Source organism: Cololabis saira, chromosome 5 (genome assembly GCF_033807715.1).
Source record: "Cololabis saira isolate AMF1-May2022 chromosome 5, fColSai1.1, whole genome shotgun sequence".
NCBI lineage: Eukaryota > Metazoa > Chordata > Actinopteri > Beloniformes > Belonidae > Cololabis > Cololabis saira.
Window position 1 is genome coordinate 33,417,374 of NC_084591.1, and position 21,295 is coordinate 33,438,668.

Here is a 21,295-nt window from a genome sequence, read left to right on the forward strand (position 1 = left end):
TTGCAGTACCTTATACTGTTCAAACTTGTAATTTTCAAAGTAAATAGTCATTAAACTTATTAAATGAATGTTTGTGGAGTAAAAATGCAAATTTTACTTTAAAATGAAGACAGTATAAAGATTCATAAAAATTACATACTCAAAAGTATATATAAGTACTTCAAAATGAATATTAAGTGTGCACGATTTGTTGTTTTTGAGTCATTTGAGTGATTTTGAATTGTTAGGAAGTGTGATTAAAACAACAAAAATTAAAACTATTCTTGGGTAATAAGGTTAATAAATATTTATTTCTGAACCACTTTTCAAACATAAAAACGTAGCACAAAATGCTTTACATATTTCAAAATAATACAAGTAAAAAAAAAACAGATTCCCGTGTGTCACTATTAACAAGGGCAGTCGACATACAGTGTGAGCTCGGCTGCTGAATGTAATGGAAACATACTTTGTTTTGTTTTCCTCTTGAATGTAAAAATTGTAAAATCTACTTTAAGATTCTGTATTCCAAAAGCACAGGAATGAAATATTTTTAGTCCCGAGTAGAAACTTCATCATACGCCCGAGGTTTTAGTTTTCCTGCTTAATATTTTCCAGTAATCTTCTACCAGGACACAGGTAACCGGGGCGTGTCACGTGACCACCGGGAGCCAATCACCGGCAGAGCTCCAGTTCCAGGTGCACGGCTGACGTCAGCGCAGTCAGGCGCAGTCAGTCTGTGACAAACTAAACTATAATAAACTTAAACGAAGGATTGTCGGCTGCGATGGAGACAAACTAAAGCTCTCTTGTGGATTTGTTTTTCAAAAACGGAAGGAGAAGAAAAGGAAAAGTTGGGCTCATGGCTGTGATTTTTGTTGCTTTCATATCAGCATGTTCCGGGTTGTGGAGCGCGGCCGTCCTCGTGCACGGTAAGATGCGCGCACCGGACACTTTGGTGGAAACTGCAGTTTTTGTAAAACACCGACTCGAGATGGTAAAGACCAGCTCCCTGGTTATTTGTGTGGCTCTAAGACAGTTCATGATGCTGAGAGGTTCAACCTCGGGTCAGTGCACATGCGTTCACAGCGCTCGGGGTCACGGCTGCTGTCACGCAGTCACATGCTGTTGCCTGGCAACGGAGCCAGACTTCGGACCCCGTTTGGATGGTTCTGGAGGAGACTTGTTGCCATGGGCGCATGTGCAATTGTTTGTCATTTATTCATTGAAAGGCTGTTGATTTGATTAGGGTTGCATTTTTTATTTATATATTCTACATTTAATTTGTTTTCAACGTAAGGAAAAATTGTTTGCTAGAGTGAGAGTAGGGTTGGTGGAACAAACTTCCTGTAGACCTGAGTTCATCTCCTTCAAATCGGGCCTAAAAACATTACTGTTTACTGAAGCGTACTCTTAAATTAAATACTTACCTGCTGGACTCTACTGCCCTTATTTTTAACAGCTTGTGCTTTTTATTATTTTACTTCTTTTCTTATTCATAATTTTATTCAATCTTACAAATAAGATTGAATTTACTGTCTAATTATGTCTTGCCGCTTTTAATGTCAATGTAAAGCACTTTGAATTACCTTGTGTTGAATTGTGCTATATAAATAAACTTGCCTTGCCTTGCCAACTCCCTGAAAAATAAATAAGAGACACTTTATCTGCAGGGCCGGTGTTCTGCCAATTTCTGCTGCTTTGCCAAAAAATGCTACCTAATGGTTTTCTACCTTTGCAGAGCTACAATTTTACTGTGTTTTACTCCCAATAGCCCACTTCCTTTCCCCCAAGTGGCCGTTATTGTAAATAAGAATGTTCTTAATGACCTGTCTGGTTAAATAAAGACCAATGACTGAATGAATATCAAATAAAGCGATAGAATTGTATTTTTTCCCCTCTTTATCGTATAATGTTCACAAAGTGTAATGCAATTCATGTCATGGGTAGTGTATTTTGAAGGATCAAATACTCAACATCCCATATTATCCATTTTACATCGTGCAAGAAATGATGGATGTGCCAATCAAAATTTGAAAATCGACTTTGCGCATGCGCAAAACCACAAAGTAGCATTTTCTGGCAGGTAGCAAGGATTGGCAGAACACCGGCCAACCCGATTGCCTTCACCTTTTCTGGCGTGGTGAATTTTTTTACCCCCCTTTTTTGTGAGTGAAACAATTTTTTTTAACTATTTGACTTGAACCTGAATTGAATTAGATGCATCTTTTTGAATACCATGAATACATGGAAAACAAATTATTATTCAGCAATTCAATTTAATATAAAATAACAAAATTAACTGAATAAAATAAGTATCTTTCTCAAACAGAAACCTGTCCTGCTTAACTTAAAATTGTATACATTATTATAATAGACAATACAATAGAAAGCAAGCAGAACATCCATTCTGTTATAGTGCACATATTTAGTGCAATAACAAAAGTGCAAACAGAAAGTCTGTAGAAAATTTGTAAACATATTTGTGCCTCAAAGTCCATGACTGTAGGCTACAGTTGTAGTAAAACAGAAAAAAAATAACTTATGAACTCAACAGCTCAATGCCATTTTCCATTGGCATTTTACTATTTTTTGACTCTCACAGTAATACGGGACAAAGTGTGTCCCTTTTCAGCTCAATACGGGACGCTTACTTTAGTTTATAAATACGGGACGATTCTGTTTTTCAAGGGACGGTTGGCAACCCTAAGTGAGAGCCACCTACATTCCCTTCACGCATCATTTAACGCACTCCTATTCAAATACAGGCTTGTGCACCTCCAGAGTATGTAAAGTGTCTTCTCAAAAGGAAGTAATGTCATTGATCATGGTATTATGGATAAATGGGTCCAGATATGGGCCTTGCAACATCTTATTTCAGTTTAGTATTTTATTGAATGGTCATTCTTATCTGGTACTAGCAGACGTCTCGAGTTGAGCTGGCCAACACATCGTAACTCCGTGTGTCCATGTTTTTAGGCCAGACTTGTGTGAATGAGAGCAGCTATGCGGAGCAGGTGCTCGATGTGGGACGTCCATATGAGCTGCGGTGTCCCGTCATCTCCCAGAGCTCCCCTGAAGTCCAGCCGACATGGCAAAAGAACTGCCTGCAGCTCCCGGATCAGGACGGGAAGACGTTCCTACAGTTCGCAGGCGTCGGCGTGGAAGACCAAGGAAACTACACTTGCACCCAAAAGGGGAACGTCACAGTTTCATTCACTGTGAACCTCATTGTTAAAGGTGAGTGTTACCTTCATGAGTGAATCTCAGGAAGTTGTGTTAAACCTAAGGCTATAATAGCAAGGTTCTGGGAGCAGATTCAGAGCATGTGTGCTGGGATGTAAAGGGCTAGTTGAGCACCTACAAAGATGCCTTTTGTTTCAGCATGCCTCCAAGTTGCAATCTCAGGTGTTACATGAAAGCCTCTATTGTCCACAGCTCTCTAGACACAGATAACAGCGGTGTGTCTTTACAGAGTCTCGGTGCTCCAAAGCTCCCGAGTTTAAACCCCACGGGGATGCGACCGAAGTCTGGAGGAGTCTGGGGGACACGGTGAAACTGAACTGCACTGCTCTCCTCCTCTGGGATCCATCAGAGGCTCAATGTGACACCGCGCTCCGGTGGAGTAAAAGCGGCCAGCCCCTAACAAACCACACGCGCTACCCGCAAGACACATCGTCATGGTAACTGCAGCTCACTAAGATATTAGTTGTCCCATACCTGCACTGAAAAATGAGTGTTTGAAAGAGTGTAAGGTCACGGTTTCTCTCCCGTCCATCAGGTCTCCTGCTGGGGGCCAGCTGATGGTCAACAGTCTGATCCAGATCTCCCTCAGAGAGCCAGAAGATTTTGGACTTTACAGCTGCACAACGAGGAACATTTCCGCCGACTTCAGCGTACACAGTTCAAGTAAGACCAGGCAGGAGATATGAACCACGGACTTCCAGAGGGAATATGATGCAAAACGTATAGTCTGCAAACCACAAGATCAGCCGTCCAGGGACGTTCTGCCGTTTGCGATGATTATTTTTTAATTATAATCCATTTTATTAAGTACAGGGGTGTCCATCGCTGGTCCTCGGGAGCCCTTGTCCTGCAGGTTTTAGATATTTCCCTGTTCCAGCTCACCGGATATTAATGACTGTCAGCAACAGATCTGTGCAGACCTTAATGACAAGTTAATGACGACCATTAATTAGAAAGCCGGTGTTTTGACGCAGAGAACGATCTGAACGGTGCAGAACAGCGGCCTCGAGGACCAGGGATAGAGACCACTAATGTAGTAGTTAGATAAAAAGCCTGACTAAACACATGTTTAATTGTGTTGTTTGGTGATTTAATTAGTACTTTTGTGGGTGTGTGTTTGACAGGCAGGCCCAGCCACACGGCTGCTGTCATCTCAGCCGTCGTCCTCCTCCTGCTCCTGGCTGTCGCTGCTGTCGTGTACTCCAGGTGTCACCTGAACATCAAGCTCTGGTACAGGGACGCCTACGGAGACTATGAACTCAACGGTGAGGCCTGTGCTGGAGTGACAGGTGGTTGACATCCTCTCCTTCAATAACGCTGTGTTTATACGTGTGTCTGCCTCCTCAGATGGAAAATCATACGACGTCTACATCTCCTACGTGAACAATGACTACGACAGGAAGTTTGTCAACTTTATTCTCAAACCTCACCTGGAAAATAAAAACGGGTACAAGGTGCACCTCAACGACAATGACATCCTCCCTGGCTCAGGTAATAGCATACATTTTTGTATTTGATTGTTTAATTTAATTATAAACTGGGAAACCTCCTGAAATGAACTGCCGCCTCAATCCAGAACCTTCTGCGGAGCTTCTGATGAACATGAGCCGCTCCAGGCGTCTCATCGTGCTACTGTCTCACGCTTACCTTGAGCAGGACTGGTGCTCCAACAACTTCAGGTCAGACTCCCAAACACCCACTAGGACTTGGGGCAAACGTAGAGAGCGGGACAAAACTAAATAAACAATTGCTGCATCATGAAAATGAACCACTTGAGGTCAGCGTTGCTTCTGCTCAGAGCTCTGATGCTTTGTGTGTCTCTGTGGTTTCAGGCAGGGCTTCCTGCACTTGCTGGAGTTGTGCCAGCGACCCATCATTGTCACGCTGGAGGGACAGTCCAGACGCATGAGTCCTGATATCAAGCAGCTGCTCAGTGAACACCAGCACCGCCTTACTTTACTCACCTGGAGGCAAAACTCTGTGGTAAGGTCCTTTTGATGAGGCTGATGTGAAGCCACTGCAAACACTATTCTGTTTCTGCGCTCACTAAAGGTAGATTTATATAAAGTTAATTTGAAAGAACTTGGCCATAAGTTCAACCCATTCAGTTTGGTACGGTCTGAAAGGTACAGCAAGCTCCAAAAACCTAAAAAAAAACAACTTATCAGCCTCTAAAACATAGATCGTACTGAATGTCTGTTATAATAATAAATTAGACACAAACTCTGCATCCAGTCTGAAAGGACTGCATTCAGGTGGAGGTCTGGTTTTCATCAGATTTGAATGACTTTCAAAGCATTTAGATTTAAATGCTGCTCACATCTGATTGGTGCCTGTTGTGACATCTGTTGTTGTTTTTTTCACACGTGGCCCCACCCACTTGAGCAAAGCTGCACAGACGGGAATCTGCTAGTGAACATCATCAAAGCAGCTCCGAGGAGCCAGATCTGTCTGTCGTTATGATTTTACCCACATGTAACCAAGTTATTTCAAATCAGAAACATACTTTGAAATGAGAGATTTCAGTAGTTGGTGAATGTGCAAAAGTGTTTTACTTTTGTGTTTTTAACAAATGTTCCTTGTTGTTGCTGAAACACTACCACCTTTGTTTTCACATCTGCAACTCAGTATGTGCATGAATGCATACCTTTTGTTATAGATGATTTATGTACAGGTAAAGCTTCTGCAGCAGTAGTTTGACTAACGGCCAGATGTAATGTCTCACATTTGCTTCTTGCACCTAGACTCCGTCCTCCGTCTTCTGGAAGGAGCTAACTTTAGCGATGCCTCGCAGAATCCTCTTCCACAGCGAGTCTGGAGGTGACCCTCAGACCGTCCTTCAGGATGACAAAGACCCCATGCTGACCCTCGACCCTGACTACCTGGACTGCCGCTCAGACACCGACCCTGCAGGAGACTTGGGTAAGGGCAGCAGACACTGCACAGCTGTATTGCACATCAACTTTTGCGCACCACATGCAATGCACATGCAAATAAAAATAAAAAAGCAGTACCTTTCCCAAATTTGTGTTATTACTGATGCACTCAAGCTGTTGAGAACTGACCCTGAACCCTTGACCTTTCTTTCTACATTACATTGCATGAGAAGTAGGATGCAACACTCTTACATGCCACCTCGCTAAGCTTTATTAAAACAGCGCAGATGAACGTACAGTGTGGAACATCAAAGTCTCGAAACTAGAGTTCATTTTTAACTTGAAGATTACGTAAATGTTGCAGTACGCTTGCACAGATTTACTCCGCCAAGCTCTTTAATTTGGGTCAAAAGATACATAACAAAAGATAGATAGCAGGGAAACATCCTAAACATGCAGGACAGCAGCGCTCGAGGACCAGAGTCTGGGACCCTCTGCTCTCAGGTCTGATAATTATCATGTTACAGACTCAAGTAGCTGGAGGCAGTCCTGAGAGTTTTTATGAGGCTTCAGAGTCACCAGACCTGAAACAGCAGCAGGTTTCTCTAGAGTGCTGTTCAGTAAATCCTGTTATCCTTAACTCAACCCCTGACTGCTCATACATGACTAGTTTGGGTGAGATTGATGCTCTTATCCAACTTCAGGAGAAAGAAGAAAACACATATTTCTGTATTAAATGTTGAAGATGCAGCACATTCCTTTGATATAAGGCACTCGCTTACAGGTCCACAGTATCTGTACAGAGCTTGAAAGTAGCTTGATCTGTTTTTACCTGTTTGTCTGGCCGCTGTAGGTGTTCGCCTGCCCGTGTTCAAGGCTCTGGCCTGCAGGGCCCCCGTGCTTCCTGTTGCACCCACAACAGCAGCTGAGCCGAAACCCTCCGACATCGACGTGTCGGATCTGGGATCACGCAACTACGGCGCCCGCTCAGACTTCTACTGTCTCGTCACCGAGGGTGATGTCTGACCCACGCTGGTCTCTCCAAAACAGTTCCTGGTATTTATTTCATGAAACTGAAAAACTTTCAGACTTTTGTTTTCTCTCCGTCTGCACTGCCCGTCACTGAAATCAAATGTCTTTTATTCACCACAGGCTGATTCTATGTTTTTGAATTTTGTACGGGGTGTAAAATATTTTACAGAGAAATGATGAGAAAAGAATAAACCTGTATAAACTCTCACTGGTCACTTTGTCAGGTTTGACCTAATAAAGACAACCTTTGGTTTTTAAACGCCTTGTCTTCATTTTACAGCTGATTACACACCCAGTCGGCGGTACCCCCATCCCCCGATTAGAACACTGAGCCGGTTCTCTTTCGCAGGACTAATGTGTCGTCATGGAAAAATAATCACCTGCAGTGAAATAAGAGCCTAAATAAGGGTGCAGGAGGAACGCCCGGTGCTAGTCCTGCCCAAACAGGAGCAAGTATGCTAACAGGGTGTGGTGAGCATTTCAGCACGTTCTTGTCAGCATGTTACTGCAGCTCTCACGTGAAACAAAAGTTCCATGTCATTTCCACGGATGTCTTTTTATTAAGTGTAAACCCACATCTGGTCGTCATTCATACCAAAAGGAGTCATTTTAAAATCCAACTTTTAATACATATTTTCAAAAAACACAAATCTGTTATACACAAATAGATTTTAAAGTATTTCTTTGTACTGAGATCTCAAAGGTGCTTGAGGCTGAAGCATTGTTGTACAGGAGACCTTAAATGCTAAACGATTGATTTTAATTGATATACTTTTGGCCATTTTTCTACACACCAGTTCCTACAAAGCGCAATCAATTACTAATGACAGGTATTTTGTTTTTTTTTATGACATATTTTGTAAAAAGGAAAGTCAAATGCATAAATTATCCCCCAACACACTTATTTACATCCATCTTTCTATAAATTTGTGCTTTATATTCAAATATGACAAGGAAAATCATGCAAATGAATTACAAACAACTGCAGCATTTTAAAACATTCAATGTAATTTCAGTGTAAAAGGTAAGAAATATTTACTCAATAATCTTAGCCACATTAGTAAAACAAAGGTGCAACAGCGAGACGCCACCAGTGTCCAGTTTCCATCCAGCAGCAGTTTTACAGCTGCTGAGCCGTCTAAATTCATGCTTTTATGACAACCGTCAACAGTCCGTCCTTAATCCCGTTCGATCCACCGATCCTGCTGGCGGCCACTGTGTTCGGCACCAAAGTCTTGCAGATCCAGACCGAGCCGGGTACCACTTTACCTTCACTTTACATCATATTGTCTGCAAAATCTTCTTTCTTAAACCCTTTCTGAAAAACAGAGACACAGAAGATGTGAATGGCACCGCACCGACGTCTTAATTTAACCATAAACAACAGCTCCGTTCACACTGAGAGTGAACTAACCTTGAAGAGTCTGACTCACCATGTTACACAACTCTGTTTGAATACCTGGATTACTGCCTGTGTACACACATGCTAAATGAAGTGGAAACTGAATGCTGAATGTAAAACTGTATCTTTGACAAATACCTGCATGTTGTTTGGACTCGTTCTCTATCTAACGAAGGGACGCCACACCCTTGGGAGCGGCAGGTTGTGATCTGCTGAAGGCGGTAAAATCTGGTCCAGCCCAAGACCTGAACCCGTGTGTGTGTGTGTGTGTGTGTGTGTCCGTGCGTGCGTGTTAACAGAACAAAGAGCAGTGTGAAGAGCTGATAGATTTATGGTTGAAGAACATGGGCTCCAACAGACAAGGAAATAGCAGGGTCCGTCACACAAACATGAAGGTGGGGCACACCATTTTAGAGCCTTGAGCGATCCCTAGAAGGATCTTTCCAGTTGCTCCTGTTCTCATCTGGTAGCATTAACTGATTCATAAGGTTTTGCCTTTTCTCTCTCTTCAATGGAAAGTTCTAATTTCTTTAAAGAAAACAGGAAACGATACCTGGGAATAAAGAGAATATCACAACCAGGAGCTTCCAGCTAATTAAAGGGAGCAATTGTCCATGCCCAACATAAACATGCACGTGGTTTCCACCAGCGCGCTGTTCATTTGTTCCAGATGGAAGGCGGAGAGACAGGCAACTTGGGATTAAGTAAGGCGACATAGAGCTGGAAGCATTGTCAGCATTTCTTTGTTTCAGAAAGCAAGAATGATTCGTGTTCCTGCGCCGCTGAACTGAGGTGACGCAGGACATACAAACATACATTTCTTTTTTCAACAATTTCGGCTGGTTAGTTGTTTCCAGAGCATCTTACCTCCAGGTATTTTTTGTGCAGCTTCTTGTAATTGTACATGTTGGCGAGGACTGTGGAGGCTGCCTTGGCCGCTTTGAGCTTCTCGGTGCTGGAGAGATAAGAGATTGAACCCAAAGTTAGCGCTCAGAGGGTAAATGGTGAAGCAGAAGAAAAGCGTCTGCACGGGGACTGGTGCCGGTGAGCGGCCCCGCCCGTTTGTCCGGTTCCAGCATTACGGACCTGCAGTCGTGGGATTTCTTGATGCCCATCAGCTTCCCGATGCCGTCGAAGTAGCAGATGTCCCTGGCGGCCATATGGCTGCTGGTCACGAGGTTGTTAAATATGCCGCAGATGTTGATCACCACCTCGCTGGACGGGTACTTCTGGGTTCCGTCGTCGGGCAACTTCTCCACCAGGTGACTCACCGTCTTCGTGGCTGAATGCACCGACAGATATCAGAGAAGACATGTTTGAATGCGTTTTACGTTACGTTTACGTGAAATAACACATCAGCTACAGTAGTTAGTGACAACAACAATCGTGTGATTTATACTTGAAGGATAATGTGGGATGGAGACTGACCCATGTCGTCCTTGTCGCTGGCGTGGCGGGACAGGTTCCTTAAGAAGCCCGTGACAGAGCGCAGCTCCGCGTTGTTCTCGGTGCGCAGGCGGTCGATGACGGTGGGCAGCATGCGCTGCTGCTCCAGAGACCACTGGGACAGCACGGACGCCCACTGCAGGTCAGAGAGGCCGAGGGTTCACACACGCCACAACACAAGCTTCGCACTCCTGAATCAGGCCCGGTCCGGACGTTTCTTACCCTCTTGTCCCCCGCGGTGATGTTCTGCAGAGCTCCGGTCGCCGCCTCGCGGGTGGTGGAGTTGATCTCACTTGACTTCAGCACTTTGTTGTACAACTCAATAATCTTAGGGTGCCACAGCCACTCCGCGCCCTTTGGTTCCTTGGCGACCTCAGTAAACGTGAAGATACTTCCGCAGTGCTTCTGTGAGTCCGGAGAGGATAGCAGGAGTTAGGACAACTAAAAGCAACGGTCTGGCCCGCACTGACTATGAGAGCGACTCGTACCTTCTTGGCTTTCCTGCTCTTAGGCGTAAAGCAGCCGATGGTGCCGCCGTCATCTGTGTTCTCATCCCTGGTCGGTCCTTCCAGGCGCATCGCAATAGACGGAGGAAGTTCAGAGTACAGCTGGTACGAGAGGTTCCTCAGGACACACACCGCGTTCTCCACCCCCTAAGAAGCCAACGCATGAATACACGACCAGAACAAGACTTCATGTCTGAACAGCAGCAGCTGAAACACTGACCTTCTCATCTGCCTTGCCCTTTTCTAGGGATGCTTGGATGTACTCCACCAAGGAGTCCACCAGTCCACGCGTCTCCCGCATCCTCTGACGGGTCTTGTCGCTCACAGAGCTCAGATTCCTGAGCAGACAGAGAGCAAGAAAGAGGTCAGAGAGCTGTCTGGTCAAATATACACATCCTTACTCTAAGGAGATGAAACAAACAGCCTCTGAATTGGTAGAATAATCAAAGCGGCAGACGGCTGCAGTTCTCCACAGCGCTGGAAAGTGGTGGTTGTGACGCTGGGCGACACAAGCGGGCCTTTACTGCAGGAACAGACGCGTCGGATGCAAATTCAGTCATGGGAGATAAAAAGTTGGCTCGCGCAAACGAGATAGAAACGCGTTTTTCATTGTTGACCACCTCACAGCAAGTCCTTTCAAATCTCCCTGTGAGCTCCCCGCACATCAGCACACCTAAAGCTCCTCCGCACCGCTGTGGGTGGCCAAAACCTAAACCTAGTCCTTCAGGGGATTCAATAAAAAAGTATCAGTGATCTGCAGGACGTGTGCAGCGCCTGTCACACACTACCTGATACTGGCATACCTTAAAGCTGCCGTTCTGGGGACTTTTAGTGCTGTTTTACCCAGAATTCAGCATTGGTCTGTCTGAGAAATGATGATTCTGAGCTTGATTATTATTTTATTTAGAAGGCCAGACAGTGGAGCCTTTCACAGCCTTTCAACAAAGTTATTTTATTATTTTATCAACTATAGACTTTTATTATGGATAAACTATAAAAACCTGAGGTATATTAACTGGAGGTCCCCTGAAACCACCAGCGTGATTAGTTTTAGAGTTTTTTTAGACTGTGCATGTGATGTATTTTAAAATGATCTGTTTGAGAGTTTTGAAACGGAGGTGTTTACATGTCTGAAATCCATTAAACCTTGTTTGTAATGTTTTCTACCCTGGAAAAGTTAAAGATAAAGTATGTATGTCACAAACAACGAGACTGGTGTGGCTCAGCAGACTCAACACGAAGCTGCTACCTGAGACATCCGGTGGCGTTGCAGAAGATTTCTGCCTCGGAGGGAGACTCAGTGAAGCTCTCAGAGCTCTTCTTCTCTGCATCCTCCTTCTCCTTGGCGGCCACGGGGATCAGGATCTTCTCTGTAAGCTCAGGAAGCGTCTCAGAAGCAAGTTTCTCCTTCAGGGCCTCTTTAGATGAGAGATTCCACAGGATACCTGTCCAACAAAAGGTAAAGATCTATGTCTCATGCATTTTCATTCAATATGGTTTCACCAGTAAGAACCGTACATATGCATATGAGTTGAATATTCAGCGAATAGCAGCTTCTGTCATCATTTGAGTTAACTGAAACCGCCTAGTAATAATGGCCAGCATCATGTCTGGAGGAGGAAACTGTGAAGTATGGAGGTAGCAGCATCACGTCGAGGGGTTGCTGCAGGAAGAACTGATGCAATCAGAAAAGCAGATGACAAATGTCCAAATGAGAGCTCAGTCCTACATGAGGTCCCGTGAATTTGAATTCCTGTGTGACCTGTTGGTCTTCAGCCACGGCTTTGTTAATTTATCTCTTTCGCAAAGTTTCTCTCTGAACTCGTGACTCAGGTGTTAGTCTGACTTGCAGATCGAGGCATAACTGCTGAAAGGAAAAAAATGACACGACCTTTCCAACATAAAAGGGAGCAACGGACAGAGTCCAAGTCATGCACACTCCCCGATATCCATGCACACGCCCTGGAGGAGTGACGGTAGCTCCACCTCTTACTCTGCAGTCGGAGTTGCAGCACGCCTTGAACCCCTCCCTGTTGCTAGAGTACTATCAAATTCAAAGGTTCCTGCTTTCAAGGACACAGCAGGGTCGTGCTGCCTCCAGAAAACCCATTTTAAGTCTCTCCTTCCTCATCAGAAGGGTCACCTGCCAAGATTGGAGTTACTTTTCACGTAACTATGTGAAACCTGACCCCAAGAAAAGCCCATTAAATCTTGAGACATCGTCCTCAGTGCAGGACTCTCCAACAGCCCTCCCAGGTTTACTGACCAGGAGCAGGACTTTTGTCTTCCTGTTTCTTACCCGTGATGTTTTTGTGGAGCTCGTCGTCGCGGTCGCTGAGCGCCTTGACCAGCTCGGTGATGCCCCCTGCCTCGATCAAGACCTTCTTGTTCTCCATGTTCTCGTAGATGAGGTTGCGAGCGGCGCCGGTGGCATAACGCCGCACTTCTTGGCTGTTGCTGTTGTTGAAGAGTTCCACCAGAAGACGTATGCCGCCCAGCTGGCGTACCTGGGGAAGAGCAAGTCACGCGTTCGTAACTCTGTGGATGTAATGCTGTCACTCAGACAGAAACTCATCTTGGGTAAAAAAGTATCTTGTATGCAACTAAATTCAGATTCAGAGACATTAAAGGACATTTAGATGTGGGTAGACGGGAAGCTGTAATAACCCTGTCATTGGTAAATACTTTAGACAAGCCTAAATCAAGTTCAACCAAAAACAAGTTTTCAATGGAATTAAAGCAATGTCCAAATAAAACCGTTTAAAATAAAATACAAAGATATTATTTTCCAGAGGTACAGGGATGAGCAAAATGCTTGGGTGCAATGATACAGTGTTTATTTTTTATTTATCTATTTTTATCCTTATTTTCTTACACTAGTCAGTAGCTTATGTTGCTACAATGTTTTTATTGTCTTGTTTTGATTGTTTTTGTTTTTTTATTTTTATTGATTTTTATTGATTTTTTTTATTATGTTTGCATAATGTTATGTTCGCATGTGTTAGCTAGTCATATTTAAGGAGAGGGGGTGAGAGTTTATAAGTTTTACTTCTTCTCACTCCCTTTCGAATATGTACTTTGTTATGTCTCATATTAAGACGATTGTCTTATTTCTTTCTTTTTTTATATGATTCATATTCGAAATAAACACTACTACTACAAAATAATCTTTAAAGACAGGTTACCCGCCTCCTACTTTCTTGTCTCTATGAGCGACTCAGCTCGTTTCACCTTGGACTGCATGTCCATGTGTATTATGCAAACACGAGTATTGATCGTCTAGCACAGTGAAAGTGTGTGTTTACATTCCAAACACCCTTTTTTACAAGATTGCTTGAGCCAGCGTGCGATACTGCAGGCTCATGATGACTCCGTAGACCAGATCGCACGGACAAAATAAACCATTGCGTCTGTGTTTCTCACATCAGTTAAGGTTTTCTCTCTTACATACATCCTTTCAAAACCATAGAGTTTAAAACCCTGATACCACGATGACATCAAGTTCAACGATGAGCACCATAGCTCTCTGGTTTAGCTCCTCTCTGAGGGTCCTTCCAGAAATGGTGCGTCTGATCTAACCCTAACCCTGGCGGTTATGAAATATGCTGACGTAAACAAGTAAACAGAAGAGTCTTCTGTTGGAGAAGAACTTCCTCTGGTTTGACCTCAGAGCTCCTCGGGCCTTTTACATAAAGATGAATGACAATATCTGACACGCTGGGGGAAAGAGAAAACCCCCGAAAAGCATTTCATGGTCTCTTTCGTGTCACCACAAATGAAGAAAAGCCAATCAAAAAGACGTCTCTGCCCCCGAATGGGAGCGATCTTCATGGCTGAGCGTCTCTCTGAAGGACACAACCAGAGGAATTCTAACCACAAGTTTAATCTGTGCAAAGTACCTCATTTTTAGCGTCATTCTCGTTGTAACACTGGTGTTGGATGTACGCGGCCCCCAGGACCTGCAGCGCAGCGTCTTCTTCTCTCAGGTACTGGATCGCTGTGGGCATGTCCAGGGTGTCGAACCTGCCAAAGAAGCAAAGAAAACTAGTTCAGCCAAAAAAATAACAACTACCTCACGACATATTAACTCTTTGGTTAAGTTTGGCAACACAAAATATGCATTCTCGACAACAGCAGCCCCTGCAATTATTGAGATGATTTGTTTTTTTTTTGGTTTAAAATTCAGCTTTGTTGAACTTCCTCCAAATCACACAGAGTTCTGCAAATCCCCTCGCCTAACCGCTCGTTGTGGGATGTGTGAAATGCAAGGCCTGAAATGGTGCTGCCACACCCTAAACCTAAACCAGTCCTGCCGCTATGCAACCACCTCCCAATCCGCAGCTCTTAGCAAATACTCCCTCGCGCCAACAGAACCTCCTCCTGCATGGACGTTACAACACGATCACGGCGGTAAATAGCGCTCAGGGAACAAAACAAGTCACCAACAGAGCCGGGGAATGCCGTTTCCGTTATTTGCAATCATAACATGATAATAAACATCCCACAAACTAATTACTAACAAAAACCTGCAAATCTTTCCTCTTAATGACCTTCTTTATAACGTCTGTGCTCTTCAACTCTGAGTCCGTACTACAGAAAAAAGCTAAGACATTGGCCAAAGCACCAGATCGGTGTCAATGTTACTAAACATTGATCAATATATAATAAATCTGGAGCAAATGTGGTCTGGTGTAACACATCTGGAGCGAATACAGAAGCCATTCATCATTCTGAGGAATCTCCAAACATGCTGCTCATTCATGTGGTTTGAGAGGACGATGAAGACACATGATTATGATACTCTCGTCTACATCAACAACCCTGACAGTCCTGTTAACAAAACTACTCTTTGTTTTTATCTGTACCAGAGAGTTCTTTCAAGTAAAATAAATTAACCATCTGCTTAAACTAACCAGGTGTTAAAATTGAAGCAATAGAATGAGAACGAAGAAACTTTTGCAGACACTTGTTTGAAAATCTGTCCCTTCTGGGGTGTATGAGACCTAGTGTACCCCGTGTCTGACAAATACTGTCACCTGTGAGAAGAAAATAGATATGTTTAAGAGGTCCTCACCCGGTGAGGTTGCCCATGCTGGATCCGAGCTCCATCTGCCCACCGAAGACATCGCCGCCCTTGCCCACACTGTGCATGCTTTTTATTGACATGGCTCGGGACAGGGTACCGGGACGCTGCATCGAGAGGTTCCCCTGGGAGCCGTGAGTGAGTGTGGACGTGATAAACCCTTGGTCCACTCTGTCTCCTCCAATAGCGCTTTGGTACATCTGGCCCCCAGACACGGAGCCCATGCTCATCCGGTTCCTGTTTGTGAGCCTGCTGATGGTGCGGTGGGCGGGGCCTCTGTAGGCGGCTTGCTGCTGCATCATTTCAGTGGCTCCGCCTGTCATCGCTCCACCTTGGTAAATATTGGTGCCACTCATAGCCCGCCGCATGGGCACCTGTTGGGTCATGGTGTGTCCTCCTTGCTTCATCTGGGTGGTGTAGCCATTGACTGCACTCTGAGCATACCGGCGGTTGATTGTCAGGTCGCGGTCGGAGACAAAGCTGCCGGCATCGCTGCCATCGATCACCCATGAATTCACCGCAGGCCCGTTTCGTAGTGAATGCACCGACATGGCATCGTGGTCCACTCGGCTCGGCTGTCTCATGGTCCCTTGGTAGCCACCCATTTGCATGGTTTCTGTGTAAAAACCACCCCCACCCCCACCCCCACCACCACCCCCACCTGCACCTCCACTCCCATAACTCATCCTTTGAAACCGGGTCATGTCAGCGCCAGAGGACCGGGAGCTGAAGTCTGTTCGGTTAGACACTCGAGGATCCTGAAATCACAGAGAGAAAGTAACTGAGCATCGCTGAACATGACTTGGTTGTGAATCTCTCCACCAACAGGAAAGGTGGCTGTCATGGAAACAAGATACCCTAAATATTGTGACACTTATATTTCCATTACTCATAAATATGACATGGTGATGTGTAAATTGTATCTTCTCATCTCGGTGACACACAGCCGGTGTAATGCTACTGAATTACAGGAATCTGGAGGGCGGGCTTGAAAACTCAGCGCTGATCTCATCACAGCCTGCTGTGAAATACCACACATGCCGTGTCCTGCGAGAACGTCAGCGGGTTCAACTCCGTTGTTTTAAACATCCAGCTAAACTACCTTGGAGATGAGCAGTTTCATATACTACATAAAATGTCTAATATCGTATAAATCACAGAGTTCATGCAGATTAATTGAGAAGATACTGCTGTACTCACCATTGTTTTGGAGCCCGTGTACATATAGGAAGACTTAGAGCTGAAACCCGGGTTGTAAGTGTTGTATTTCATTGTGGATGAACCACCATAGTCTGGAAGAAAAGCAACAAAACCTCATTCAGCCTATCATATCAGTAAATAAAACAGAAACAGCTCAGTCAATGTCCAACATATGTGTGATACAACTGTAAAAACATTTATTAGATGAAGAAAAGAGACATTTCCAACCATGTACTGAACCAAAACGTTTCAATATTTGTAATATTTAAAATTTCAATACATGCATATCAGTATATTACATTTAATGACCAACATGACAACAGAGTTTAAACTGCAGGTGTCCTGTTGCACTGGAGACTGAGTGTGCACGGTGTCTGCAGCGGTAAGATCTGAGCCATCACCTGGCCCGGCGTCTCGTGTTACCCGCCCTTTTGAACAATTTCCATTTGACACCCAAAGATACTGGCACTTCTCCCCCAGCAAAGGAAAAATACATGGATGTTTTGCACATATTCTTGGATAAGACTGACAAAACCGGCGAGCAGTGAATTTGATAGCAAGTACTTAGTTAAATCAGTCACTATGGAAACACGCTGGAGCAACAGTTTGCTGAACCAAATATCTGAGTCAGCAGAAAATCCAGCAATAATGAAACCAGTTTAAAGTTTATTCACTCTACCGTGGGTGTAGTATCTGATCATATGTCAGGGGATTAGGTCATTTTACTCCCTCTTTAAGCTTAATGCCTAAGAAGGTTAAAGTACACACGGTATCCGTGACACGATAGATGAACAGTCAACAAATTTCAAGAGAGCACTAATTAATATCTATTAATATCTGCATCACAAATGGTGGAAATCTGTTTCACAGATGTCAGAGTAGGCCACTAAAACCAAAAAGCTACATCTATGCAACCTGAATGTCATTGGAGATTTCTTTTTTTGACAACACACAAGGTAGTAAAATAAATGATTTTCTTGAATTTACCACCTTTACCACCTTCGTCACTTTAGATCAAAGCATCCTCACGTTGCCTTGTGTATGCATTAAAAGTACAATTCTACAAGTGATACCATAATAGATAGTTTTTTAAATACTGAAGTTTCCCATTCAGTATGTCTTTTTTTCGTTTTCTTAACTGCAGCCACACTGAAATGTGGAGTTCCTCAAGGCTCCATCCTTGGGCCCCGTCTGATTTGGTCACGCGTTGATTTGTTGTGCATTTTTAGCCGGTCTAAGATTCCCTTCTATTGCATGCAGAAACTATTTGCCCATAAATTTAAACTCTCAGACTTGTAGCAGCCTACGCTGTCTGGAGTGTTTATAAATGCGTTATTTACAGACAATATATATTTTCAGGTGAATTAAGGGCTGCAAATGTGAGTTAAAACCTGTTCCTGATTATGACAGGTTTCCAGGACAAGGACATTAGGTTCATTATGTATAAACCTCAGCTGTCTCAGACATTTGTTGTTACACAGCATTCCTCGGAAGGAAATGCCCTGTCTCAGTCGTCCCACATCTTCTAGCATGTAAAAAAGAAGTACAGAGGCTTGTTGACATGTGTCACACATTTAATCAGAGGGACTCTTTCAAATTAAGACATGAGACTCAAACCAATTACTTGCTTTAACTCCATGTTCTTCAGACCACATTAATCCCCCACCTCCAGAGAACTTAAAGATGTAATAACTCTGCACTGCGTCTAAATGTGCAAAGTAAAATCAGCAAAACCACCTGAGACAGGTTTCAGTGCGTGCATGCAGCAATGCCAGCATCCATTGTGCATTTGCTTTCAATAATGCCTGAGAAGCGTTTGTTTGCCCTTCTCCCATGTGAGCAGGAGGAAGGGCAGGACTGCTTTCATCACTCGTGTCAAGCAGACCTCATCAAAGTATTTGGTATAGAGGAGAATGAGGGACACGCAAGACTTCAGCCACACCCAACACACCCTGAAAACACCTTCAGTTAGGTAACTTGCTTCACCCACCTTTTGTTTCCCCTTTCCCCCATAACTTTCATTTTCTGTTGAGACTTGTCATGAATGCAGAACTGTGGGAACTTTCCAGACAGAAGAGGAAACATTCCTCGCAGGATTCTCTGGGTGTTTGGCTGCCCACCTGTGATCATGATGAAGTCCACTAAAGCAGCAATACAGCCTGCTGAAATGTGCTGCTTCTGTACAAGTTTCAGAACGTACCTGATATAAAGTTGTATTGCATGGTTACGCGTTTTCCTTCAACCAAAGCTAGGGCCCAAGGGTTATATTGGTCGTTAAAAATAAAAGCAACTGCTCCAACAGCATGTTTACCTGTTTAGGCAGGTATCGGTTATGCCTCTGGGCAAGGCTAAAACAAGAAAAGTCAGTAAAAGGCTCTTCTTCTGCCACAACATGACCTAACATTTAGAGGTTACATAAACAAAAGCCTAATGCTCAGGCGCCTTGGCTGCGCTGGCGCCCTGGCTGCTCAGACGCCCTGCCCTGGCTGCACAGGCACCCTGGCTGCTCAGGTGCCCTGGCTGCGCAGGCGCCCTGGCTGCACAGGCGCCCTGGCTGCACAGGCGCCCTGGCTGCTCAGGCGCCCTGGCTGCACAGGCGTCCTGGCTGCACAGGCGTCCTGGCTGCACAGGCGCCCTGGCTGCACAGGCGCCCTGGCTGCACAGGCGCCCTGGCTGCACAGGCGCCCTGGCTGCACAGGCGTCCTGGCTGCACAGGCGTCCTGGCTGCACAGGCGTCCTGGCTGCTCATCAACTCAGATCCTCAAATGTCATGAAATCATGATCTGGACTAATTCCCAACTCTTCAGGAAACTGTTCATCCCCCTTCATTCACACAGCTTATAATTGGAAAAAAGTGTTTTTATGAATTGTCTCTAAGCAGATACAAACAATGCTGGTATGCCTGGCGGCTCAGATAGTTTCAGGGAAGTCAGATGTTGATAACATGGCTCACTTAAACGACAGCCAACACAACTGTGTCATCCCTCGGTTATCTACAATACCCTCATCTCTGTAAAGCAAGCAAGATCTGCAACCCAATCCCTCAGAGGGACCCAGCCTTCACCCGGCTTTTGCCCTACCGGTGGGTAGGGCTCATGAAAGCAGCACTTGTTCAGACCTGTTACATATTAACTGTTTCTCATGAGCCGAGACAAGACACAGTAGTGAGATAACTGCTGCTGCTGCAGGACAAATTAAAATTCCCAGATTGCAGGGGGGAAACGAGGCCACAAGAATTCAGTGGGAAGTGTGAACAGAAACCCCTCCCCGCTCACCAAAAACCAAAAACCAAAACAATGCATTCAGCTTCAGTTATTGTACATTCAGTCAGACACTCAGCTGAAAGGAATCCAAAATAAAGAGTAGTCGCTTTACTGGCTGATCAATCTAAAGAAAACTTATTTCCCTCCAAACTAGTTCAGCAACTTTAAAAAAAAAAACTATTTAAACAACTACAGGCACTGCATGCTCTTTTATGTCAACACTCACACTGTTCTTTTCTATCAGAGAGATCAAGTGTTGTCAGGTTAAAAAGGTGACATTTGAAGCCCTCTCCAGCAGCACAGACACACTCTCCACCTCTGTAACCGGAGCCGCCGCCATAAGAGGGCGGCTCAGGTGGGACCCAGGGACGGAAAACAAACTTTGGAGGGCTTTAAATGTTTTGGAAATAAAAGAGGGATTCATTTAGTTTACTCTGTCTTTGACACCCGTTTAGAACTTCCTGAATAAAATGACTCATAAAAATATGTCTTTATTCGCTTTATAAAGTCCACTCACTCAGGCAATGAGTTATTGGCCATAAAATTACATAATCCTGTCAGCGGGACGTGTGCCTTTTGGCTCGTGTTTGGGGCTGTTTCTACTACAGCCTTCAGTCCTTTCTGGTGTCTACCTGTGCGAATGAAAGGTGTGGATGTTTTACCTGACATGGCGGAGTACGAGCTGGATCCGTTCTGCCGCGGGAGCGTGGACGTCTTCTCCGCCAGGCGCATCTGGACCTGCTGCTGGACGCGCTTCGCTCGCACCGCCTCGGCCGACGCGCCGCCGCCGCCGAGCTGGAGGTCCGACGGGAGCGCATAGGTGGTGACCGCGGTGTTGGGCTGCAAAGCGGTCAAAAACACGCTCTCTGAGGCCAGGGTACTCATGGTGGTGGTAGAAAACAAACAGTCCTATGCTCCTACACACGGCCGCGTACGCACTGTGCGCGCTGGGCTTCGTGGCAACCGCGACTTGTGTGTAGGAGAAAGTTGCGCGCAGCAAATTCCCATCAGCGAGGGGTGGAGCTCCCCACCCAGACCCGACTATACCTGACTCACAGGTGATCTGCTCTAGATAAGGAGTGGGGGCTGACTCAGGCAGCTCTTTGTCTCTCAAAGATTAGAAAGAAAAAGAAAAAGAACTTCATCCAAAGTGAAGCTCTAATGTAATCCTTAAGTTAATGATATATGTGGGTGCTTAAGAAGTGGTGGAGATGTTGTTTGTTAAGTTTATAAAATAGTAGTAAATGTGAGCACACAACTTA

At 44.7% G+C, this 21,295-nt stretch overlaps 2 protein-coding genes across 2 annotated transcripts; one reads left to right on the plus strand and one right to left on the minus strand.

Annotated features, from left to right (window-relative positions):
* The first annotated feature begins 682 nt into the window (after positions 1–682).
* On the plus strand, positions 683–7,372 carry sigirr (single immunoglobulin and toll-interleukin 1 receptor (TIR) domain). Its single transcript, XM_061721681.1, has 10 exons — positions 683–911; positions 2,959–3,219; positions 3,455–3,662; positions 3,761–3,888; positions 4,350–4,490; positions 4,573–4,716; positions 4,802–4,904; positions 5,058–5,208; positions 5,970–6,147; positions 6,955–7,372. Exons 1-10 carry the CDS (start codon positions 842–844, stop codon positions 7,125–7,127), a joined length of 1,557 nt encoding a protein of 518 aa, XP_061577665.1. The 5' UTR covers positions 683–841; the 3' UTR covers positions 7,128–7,372.
* A 365-nt stretch (positions 7,373–7,737) lies between these two features.
* Positions 7,738–21,030, minus strand: pkp3a (plakophilin 3a). The gene is made up of 13 exons (XM_061721660.1): positions 20,696–21,030; positions 16,771–16,862; positions 15,562–16,328; positions 14,387–14,510; positions 12,787–12,994; positions 11,737–11,932; positions 10,708–10,825; positions 10,470–10,634; positions 10,204–10,386; positions 9,964–10,117; positions 9,622–9,817; positions 9,403–9,490; positions 7,738–8,451 (listed from the first exon to the last, which is right to left on the minus strand). The coding sequence occupies exons 1-13, from the start codon at positions 20,916–20,918 to the stop codon at positions 8,410–8,412; spliced, it is 2,556 nt and encodes an 851-aa protein (XP_061577644.1). The 5' UTR covers positions 20,919–21,030; the 3' UTR covers positions 7,738–8,409.
* Positions 21,031–21,295: the final 265 nt, after the last annotated feature.